Raw genomic sequence first — 10,109 nt, forward strand, 5'->3', positions numbered from 1 at the left:
CTCAGGACTGGTCTAAGTAAGGAGGCAGGCAGGTTGGTGGGGCAATGCCCCATTCAGTCTTAATGGACCAGTCTCCAATGAATAGTTTTCACATTATTTCACCACTAGAAGTCATTTGAATAAGATAGCTTATTCCATGTGCCTGGCAATCTGGTTGTTCTCACAGGTGGGCTCCCAGATAGGAGTTGTGAAACAGGTTATGAGATGCATACAGACTTGGTTTCTTAGAAAATATTTTTTTTAAAAAGTTATTACTTCTGTTAGCATCAGTTATTTACATGCTAAAGAACGGGGGCGGGAGGCCCTGGAAAAAGATGTACAGTGGTACCTTGATTTTCAAACTTAATCCATTCCGGGAGTCCGTTTGACTTCCGAAACCGTTCAAAAACCAAGGCACAGCTTCCGATTGGCTGCAGGAACTTCCTGCACTCAAGTGGAAGCCACGTTGGAAGTTCGGCTTTCTGAAAAACGTCCACAAACCGGAACACTCACTTCAGGGTTTGCGGCGTTCGGGAGCCGATTTGTTCGATGGCTAAGCCGTTTGGGAACCAAGGTATCATTGTACTTTTTGCTGTGAAGATCAGGTCTGTGTTTTTCCACAAAGGGGATATCAAAGGTAAGGTTGGCAAATGGTAGAGCTCAGTAAAACAAGTAAAATAAGAACAATAGCAAAAGCCCTGCTCTGCTGGATCAGAACAGAGGCCCAGCTAGTCCAGCATTCTATTTTCACAGTGGCCAACAAGAAGCCTCTAAGAAGTCCACAAGCAGGACCTGAACAAAACTTTCCCCAGTTGTGACTCCCAGCTACTGGAATGCAATGGCATGAACTTCACTGTCAAGGCTAGTGGCTATATAACAGCAGGCTTAGGGACGCGGGTGGTGCTGTGGGTTAAACCACAGAGCCTAGGACTTGCCGATCAGAAGGTCAGCGGTTTGAATCCCCACGGCAGGGTGAGCTCCCGTTGCTCGGTCCCAGCTCCTGCCCACCTAGCAGTTTGAAAGCATGTCAAAGTGCAAGTAGATAAATAGGTACCGCTCCGGCGGGAAGGTAAACGGTGTTTCCGTGCACTGCTCTGGTTCGCCAGAAGTGGCTTAGTCATGCTGGCCACATGACCCGGAAGCTGTACGCCGGCTCCCTCAGCCAATAAAGCGAGATGAGCGCCACAACCCCAGAGTCGTTTGCAACTGGACCTAATGGTCAGGGGTCCCTTTACCTTTACCTTTTTACCATATCCTTAGTAACATTAGCAGCGTGCAAAGTGTTTTCAGAGTGTATGGAAGCTCTGAGGTCCTTTCGCGAAAAGCTTAGCAATATAGGAAACCAAATAACGTGTTCCGTTTCAGTCAGATTAGCAGCTGAATTCCCACAGGCTTCTGAGAACTCACACTCCTCACCTGTCAGCGCAGTCCGAAGATCTTCCAGAGCTCCCAAATATGCACAGGAAGGAGTAGCTGGATAAAGGTCTGTTCCTGTGGGATTCAAAGTGGTATTTTTTCCCCTTGCAGATGTTTTTAAGTTCCAGTACATATCCTGAAATTCACAGTTATTTACATGCTAAAGAGCAAGGGAAAAAAACCTGGAAAAGGATGTACTTTTTGCTGCGAAGATCGGGTCTGTATTTTTCCACTAAGGGGACATCAAAGGTAAGGTTGGCAAATGGTAGAGCTCAGTATGCATCATATTCTCTCCACAGTAAGGGATAGTTTTGTACTCCTTAAGTCCTCTTGAAAAAGCCAAGCTCCCCCTCCCTCAGGTTTTGTTGATGATGCTGAAAAGTGAAGAAGACATTTATGGTGCAGGCAGGCATGGAACGGGCTAGGGGTTTTTGTTTGGTAATATTCGAATAAATGAAAGTGGTTTTTATAACTTGCAGAGTTAACCCGCAAAGTGAATTTTTAGCATGTCATATTTAAATAGGTAGCTAAACAACTGTAGGGCACTTAGTTGGCGAAGGATAGTATAGGCATTACACTGGTTTTGGCTGTAAGTTTCTTTTGCCTTTGGCAAAAAGAAAGTGACTAATAAATTCACAAGGGATAATAATATATGGGTGTTGGTCGATTTTTTTTCACTTCAGAATAGTAAGTTGTTGCACCTTACATTGAATCACCTTTCTTTTATCATTTAGATGCTGACTTGGGGAATTATATACTTTAAAGAACGGTCTCCCCCCCTCCCCCCCTTTTGGTGTAAACAATTTAAGATGTCCGTAATAGTTTTATATTGCTCTTCCTTTTAGGAGCCAAGGCACCTGCAGCTTTTCAGTGAATTCAGCAGTAGTGACATATATGTGTCTTTGACAGGCAAAAAGATATCTGGAGTGCCAGTCAGCTATGGGTTCTGCTTTAAGGTAAATGCCTAACTGTTTTGATAATAAAGAAAACATATTTTTTTGTGGGGAGGGGGAGGATTTATTTAGTTCCGTTAAAAATTGGCATCAGGAAAAATAATATTGAAATTAAATTATTTTTTAAATGATATTTTGATTATGAAATGGGAGAATTAGTGGCCTTTATTTCAACAGGTATTGCCTTCAAGATATGAATTAATGCTAAAACAATATGCTGTGGCCTTCTAGCCTCAGAAAGCAGGAGGAGCCAGAGACCTGAAACAACTTTATGCAGAAAGTGAACAAAATAGGACCTGCTGGGTGACAGCAATTCGGTTGCTTAAGGTAAATGTCCTCTTCTCCTATTAATTGTCTTCGCCAGTTATTTCTGTATACAAAATGCCTCGTTCCTCTTTTACAGCCTCTGGGTAAAAATGGTATTTTCAATCTCCTTGAGCTCTGTGTTTTCTGTTTTTACATACATACTTTTATACCCCACACTTGCCATCATAAATTTTTTGTTTCCAGGGCAGCTGACAGTGTAGTAAGAAACAATAAAAATAGAAAATGATCAAGCCTATAAACTAAGACAGCAGACTAAACAGCGACAACCCATGCGAATAGACAGTAAAATAAAAACTTCTCTAAGTTAAAAAGGGTAACCTTAGCGGTTCTTATACCTTATTAGCTGGAAAAAATGTTATTCCACCCCCTTTTGTGGTTGTGTATGACTCTTAGTTACCCTTTAATGATTAAAGCATACGGACACGACAGATAAAAAGTTTAGTAATGGTTATTATTAATAAAGGGTCTTGAAAGTAAGACCTTCTAACTTCAGTGGGGCTTGCTCCCTAGGAAATAATTTTAGGATTGCAGCCACACAGGCTTACTTGCCAATACAGGTGAATTTTACAGTACGATTTAAGAGGGAAGTTTAGAAATTATATCACATGCCATGCTAAACAGTCCCCCAATCCCCAGGGGAAATTTCCATGGGTTACAGAGGAAATGGTGAATGGGGCAGATCTGGGGCCATGAACTCTATTTTTTTCCTGGAAGGGGGGAAAAGGATCCAAACCTATATGGCTGGCTACTCTGTTGGAGGAGAATGCTGGCGTGGGTAGACAGCTTGGTCTAATCCAGCTTTTCTGTTCTTAAATATTTTTTTAAACTCCCTGCAAAGGAGTGTCAACATCCTTATCTTGGAAACAGAAAAGTAGCTACCTACTAACTACTTCAAAGCTTTTTTTTTAAGGGGGCGGGCAGATTATGGGGAGAGGCAACGTGTGATGGAAACTACCCACTTTGTGGTGGACACAATTCACCACTGAGTACTTTCTGATTGTTGATCTTGAAATCCGCAAGACTGTAATACCTCTTATCCTTCTTCTTTGTTTGTAGTATGGGATGCAACTTTACCAGAATTACATGCACCCCTATCAAGGTAGAAGTGGGTGCATTTCTCTGAGCACACCTGTGGTAAGTACTTCTCAGCTCATATGAAGCAATACTGATCCGCAAAACCTGGCCTGCTGCCTTCTCCCAGCCCCCACCCTGCCCCAGTCACCCACTGGGTTTTCCATAGTATTGCAAGAGTATTACATTATGCTGTAATTTGTTCTCAGGGCATCCCATTACCTACAAAGATTAATTTAGTTCATACTATTTTAATTCATAGTGTTTCTGTCAAAGATGTTAAAACTAACCGTAGCTCCCTGCTCCCCTTACATGAACCATGCACAGGATCACATGGATCAGTGAGATACTTTTGTCCATTTTGATATGTGCCTGTATCTTAGCAGCTGCTGGAAAAAAGTATTTGGGTTGCTTCTATATAGAGTGCAATGCAAGCGCTACAAAAGGGGGGGAGGACAGTTCCTATATCTCTGAGCTAGACAAGCTTTGGGGGGGGGGCAAGGCCCACATGTAGTGGTGGGTAAAGGGAGGTACAGTCACACACACACACACAAAACCTCTCACACACGTATAAACACGCACACACAAACTTTTCTCCCTCTTGTGCACACATACAGTGTTTATACTGCCTCACAGTGCTCCTGATGCCACCAAGATAGTTGTCAGTGATTTTGGCTATACAGTGGTACCTCAGGTTACAGATGCTTCAGGTTACAGACGCGTCAGCTTACAGACTCCGCTAACCCAGAAATAATACCTCAGGTCAAGAATTTTGCTACAGGATGAGAATAGAAATTGCGCAGTGGCAGCGGCAGTGGGAGGCCCCATTAGTTAAGTGGTGCTTCAGGTTAAGAACAGTTTCAGGTTAAGAACGGACTTCCAGAACGAATTAAGTTCTTAACCTGAGGTACCACTGTATGGGGAGCACTGCTGCCGTCGGGAGAGATGTTTACTCTCCCTGTGCCGAAATCAGTGGTGTTACCTGGCTGATTATACCCCACCTGAAGTGATGGCACCTAGTGACCGAGGGCTACATCTAGCTCATGTGTTGCCCACCTGTGCCCTCTGTGTGCCATCTCTCTATTCACTTAGTTACATGGCTCAGAATAAGCTCTTAGAATCCATCACGTTCCAGCAAGAGATAGGGCAAGACCACTTAGCTGCCGGACGTAGATAATTCTTTTTACCACTTTTGCCATCATCCTAATACCATTTAAATAGGTGGTCCTCCTCAGATAGGCGTTTATTTCCTCTTTTGCTTCCCACTGTTGCAGCGGCTGTCAGAAAGTTATCTCATCCATTTTTATATTAACTACCGTAAAATCTTCCCCGTAGATGTACGAGTAGAATTGTTATGGTGTCGAATAAGCAGAGGGCAGAGTGTAAACCCTCTTATATATATGAAATATCTTTTTTTTCTGATCTTGATAACTGGATAATCCCTCAGGACATATTTATTGCAATATATATACAGAACACTTTTGCCTTATTCTTAATATAGTTTCCAACTGGCTAATCAATAGATGCAAAGATTATTATTGCTCTGAGAGTGGTTCAGGGAGAAGCCAAATGCTGTTTCTAAAACAGAACACTGAGGAGATATTGTGAAATGTTTTGGTCAGTAATGTTTTTAAATGGATTTTTCCCCCTCTTTTCCTTTTTGCAGAGAAGTGTTTCAGAGAATTCTCTAGTGGCCATGGACTTCACAGGACATAAATCCAGAGTGATTGAAAACCCCACAGAAGCCCTTTCAGTTGCTGTAGAAGAAGGATTAGCATGGCGGGTAGAAAAAAAAGTTCATTACAATGTTTTTTTCTGTTGGTTTTTTTTCTTTCTTTCTTCTGAAATATTTACGATTTTCTTTCTTCCCACATAGAAAAAAGGGTGTCTGCGACTTGGTGCTCACAGTAGTCCCAATACTCTGCAGAATGTGTCATCGAATATAGGTATGTACCATTCCAGAAGGTCTCATGGAATGCTACACTATCGTCATACACAAAAATGATCCTAATAAGAATTTTTCGCTCCCCTTTCTTCCTGACGCTTCAGCCATACACAGTTCCCAGCCGTGGTTTCACCATAAGATCTCTAGAGATGAGGCGCACCAACTAATTTTGCGACAAGGACTGGTAGATGGGTAAGAGTTCCAACCATTATTATTATTATTATTATTATTATTATTATTATTATTTTAAAATTGGACTAACTGTTAACTGCTTGAGCAGTCAAATTGTCCCCATGAGTCGCAATGATAAAATGAAATCAGACATAACAGGCATATGATATGCTAGTGGCTGCCTTGAAAGCATGTGCAAGTAGTTCTAAATTTGGTTAGAGAGTTTGTGGCACCAGCTTGGATGTCGCTACAGTGGTGCCCCGCAAGACGAATGCCTCGCAAGATGGAAAACCCGCTAGACGAAAGGGTTTTCCGTTTTGGGGGTGCTTCGCAGGATGAATTTGCTATGGGCTTGCTTCGCAATACGAAAATGTCTTGCGATTGCTGGGGGTTTTTTTTCGCTCCCTACCCTCTTTTTCTAAGGCACTAAGCTGCTAATAGCCTTTTAGCAGCTAATCCGCTAATCCCTTAAGCCTTTAATAGCCGCTAATAGCCGCTAAACCGCTAATAGCGCTAATCTGCTAATCCGCTAATGGGCTTGCTTCGCAAGACGAAAAAACCGCTAGACGAAGAGACTCACGGAACGGATTCTTTTCGTCTTGCGAGGCACCACTTTACCTTTCTGGATACAGTCGTACCTTGGAAGTTGAATGGAATCCATTCCGGAAGTCTGTTTGACTTCCAAAATGTTTGGAAACCAAAGTGTGGCTTCCAATTGGCTGCAGGAAGCTCCTGCAGCCAATCGGACTTCATTCCGGACGTTCAGCTTCCGAAAATTGTTTGAAAACCGGAACACTCACATCCGGGTTTTGATTGCTCAGGAGCCGATTTGTTCGAGAGCCAAGGCGTTTGAGATCCAAGGTATGATTGTATTTTGTGGTTTCCTAAATTTAGTGTACTTGATCAGGACACTATACTTCTGTTGATGCAGCCTAGAATAGCAACCCACCCTAACAGAACCACTGAGCCTCTCTTGACATGTTTGGCCCTGCCTCTGCATTCCCATTATCTTGCTTGGCAAATGGTGGAATTGGGACCACAGAGTTGCTGAGATAACACATCAATCTTGGATAACTGGTGAATGTTTGGTTTGGGTTTCATTCTTTGGCCACTAGATGGTGTGCTGAAATACAGTGATCTTAAGAGAGGTTGAGAATGCATTTATTTATTGCTGTCACAGTTTTGCCACTTAAGTACCGTATTTTTCGCTCTATAAGACACACCAGACCACAAGACGCACCTAGTTTTTGGAGGAGGAAAACAAGAAAAAAAAAAATTCTGAATCTCAGAAGCCAGAACAGCAAGAGGAATCACTGCGCAGTGAAAGCAGCAATCCCTCTTGCTGTTCTGGCTTCTGGGATAGCTGCGCAGCCTGCATTCGCTCCATAAGACGCTCACACATTTCCCCTTACTTTTTAGGAGGGAAAAAGTGAGTCTTATAGAGCAAAAAATACGGTAGATAAAATAATGTCTCTTTGCCATGAACAAGTACTTATTTCTGCGCCTTAACTTTGATGCTTGTTAGGGAAGCTACAAAACTTTAACAGTAACTCACTGCTACCAGATTTTCATACTTGTTTGATACTTGTTTCTATTCCTTCACCTGCTAGTGTTTTCTTGGTACGGGACAGCCAGAGTAACCCCAAAACCTTTGTGCTGTCACTGAGCCATGGATTGAAAATAAAGCACTTTCAAATTGTACCCGTAAGTATAGCCAGCAAGTTTGTGGACCGGTAGTAAATTTTTCCTTCAATGGTTTTTATACTACTGCCAAAACGGTGGCATGCCTCTTGGTAATTCATTCTGTTTCTAATGGCTAAAACCTGCTACTTACAGTTTTCTGTGAAATAGGGATGGTTTGAGAATTAAAAGCTCCCACACATGAAAATGGAATTCTAATGGAACTCCTCACGATAGTCTCTGCATTTTCTTAAATCCAAATGCAAGTGTGCGTATGTATGTACACAAATACGCATTATTTTGAGTGTTATCTAGTTTTAAATTACGGTGTTTTGCACACTTTAATTAATTAATTAATGCAGTATTGTGAGTTTCCTTGTAAGATTTGTTTCCCTCTAAAAGGTAGGATAGAAATCTATTAAATAATATGTGTGTGTGTGTGAGAGAGAGAGAGAGAGAGAGAGAATATGAATGTATGCTCTCTTTCAGATTATAGGCCTGTTGTTCTAGTTTTATTTTTCTCCCCATATGTTTTGAGTGTCCTAGGACTTGGTAGAATCTGTTGAGAGTCAAAAGGCAAGCAGAACTTCCTTATATTTTATCAGAAAACGGGGCAGGGTTCGTAAGCAAAAGAGGAATGTTTTAAAAACACATTGAGTCAGAATGAACACTCAAAAAAGACAGGTCTTTACCACTATATTAACACAGCAATGCTATAATGCCTGCTTGGAAGTAAGTCCCATTGAAGGCAATGGAGCTTAATTCTAGGTTAAGTAGGTATAGTTAAGCAGCCGAGTTCTGCACCATGAAAGGCTAGAATGGGCGACTGGAAAATATTTGTAAAGCTAAGGACACCCATGTGCTTCATTTGATGCTCCTGTTGGACATGGGGATGGGCGAAATGGAGCTATCCAAGGAACAGAGGCCCAATTTTGCGGATGTTGGAAGTCTGCCCTGTGGCTTTCGAGACTTTGCTCATCCCTCCTAATATATTTTCAGCAATATCAGATCTCTGGATAAGCTTCCCGCATTGTGCCATTCTTCTGCCTGGCATATGCAAGGGCTTCCAGAGTTAAAGCAAAGTGTATTCAAATCTACCTCTTTGTTTTTGGATTTATGGCTTACCTCCTTGCCTCAAGGTGAGAAAGGCAAATAATATTAACCAGTAGAACATCACAAAAACGAAGAAGCAAATCAGTGACAATGGGCAAAAACCTTCAAAGCAATATATATCCCCTTCTTTATTATTTGTCTTAGAACTGCAGCCTTTAAGTGATTAGCTTCCAGTGTTTGTTGAGAAGCTACGGCACATCACAGAAAAAGAGGGGCACGTCTTCTTGTTGCCTTGGCAACACAAGGGTGTGCTTCCTTTCCCCTGCCCCCCACGAATGGGCAAACGTTACTCAGCTTTGCAATGCCCCCTCCAAAGTTTTTGCAACATGGAGATCCAACATCACTGCCTGCAAATGAGGCTCCAAAATGATGGGAGCTGATCTTCAGGTGTTGGAGAATCTAAAGTCCCAATCTACACTTGGTCTTGATGTTCTTAGTGGCAAATGAGTATCCACCTAACCATCATCGCAGAGGCTGGATGAATGAAATGAGGATGGCAGAGCACAATGGAAATTATTGTTGATGTGGTGTTTCCTCTTCTTGCAGTTGGAAGAGGAAGGCAAGCTGTTTTATACGCTGGATGATGGCCACACCAGATTTTCTGATCTCATTCAACTAGTGGAGTTCTACCAGCTCAATAAAGGCATCTTACCTTGCAAGTTAAAACATTACTGTGCCCGAATTGCATTTTAACCAAAATGTTAACACCTCACCAAAGCCTCGTAGGATAGAAAGGCTGAATGTTCCTTTTGACAAAGAAGTTTTGTAAATGAAGGGCGTAAACAAAAAGCCAGTGAATGTAAATTTCAGCTTGCAAAGAAGGATTTGTATTCACCATAGCAAAACAAAATCCAGTACTTTCGTGTTAGAGTTGGCTAATCAACAGTTGATCTTCCACAAAATGAATCTGAAGCTGAAATTGTAACGCTGCAATCCTAGGGAGTATTTTTCAAATGCCAATAAATGTCTTTTTCACTAGTTTCCTTTATCCCTTTCAAGGTGTGTCTCATTTTAAGGCAAATCCTTTTTACACCATTATTGTAAAACATAAAAAAGACGCAAACATGGTGGGTGGGGTGCAGTGAGACCAATCGGCAAGCCGCACATTTTTTGCACTGTATTTTTGGATTCTGTTTCAAAGTTTGCCATTTGAATCTTCAACAGATTTGGAAAATGGGGGGAGTAAAGTGACAAAATTTTGGGCAGTAGACTGGCGCACACTTCTGTTCTTTTTTTCATGGAGAGATCATGGGTGAACAGAAGCACGCATTTGTGGAAAGGGTGAGGAGTAATGACGTCATCCAATGATGTTCTTTGTTGGGTCACCCACTGCCGCTGGTGTGAATAATAGTGTGACATGCTGGTATATTGCTCAAAAAGCCACAGGTCCATAACACAACAAGTAAAGGTAAAGGTAAAGCGACCCCTGACCATTAAGTCCAGTCGTGGCCGAC

The 10,109-nt window shown here is 42.0% G+C and overlaps 1 protein-coding gene across 3 annotated transcripts in view; it reads left to right on the forward strand.

Moving 5' to 3' along the window:
* The window catches only part of GRB14 (growth factor receptor bound protein 14), a 46,179-nt gene extending 36,536 nt beyond the window's left edge, over nt 1–9,643 (forward strand). For 2 of the 3 annotated variants that reach the window (XM_083410023.1, XM_083410025.1), the window contains 9 exons: nt 1,507–1,644; nt 2,241–2,351; nt 2,580–2,675; nt 3,732–3,809; nt 5,413–5,529; nt 5,623–5,692; nt 5,796–5,883; nt 7,473–7,566; nt 9,202–9,643. In XM_083410023.1, the coding sequence (XP_083266149.1) occupies nt 1,507–1,644; nt 2,241–2,351; nt 2,580–2,675; nt 3,732–3,809; nt 5,413–5,529; nt 5,623–5,692; nt 5,796–5,883; nt 7,473–7,566; nt 9,202–9,348 (939 nt within the window). In that variant the 3' untranslated portion in view covers nt 9,349–9,643. The remainder of the gene's footprint in view (nt 1–1,506; nt 1,645–2,240; nt 2,352–2,579; nt 2,676–3,731; nt 3,810–5,412; nt 5,530–5,622; nt 5,693–5,795; nt 5,884–7,472; nt 7,567–9,201) is intronic. The other variant, XM_083410024.1, reaches the window with a different exon arrangement.
* The last annotated feature ends 466 nt before the right edge of the window (nt 9,644–10,109 follow it).

This window comes from Podarcis tiliguerta (genome assembly GCF_965153285.1).
Source record: "Podarcis tiliguerta genome assembly, chromosome: 1".
Lineage (NCBI taxonomy): Eukaryota > Metazoa > Chordata > Lepidosauria > Squamata > Lacertidae > Podarcis > Podarcis tiliguerta.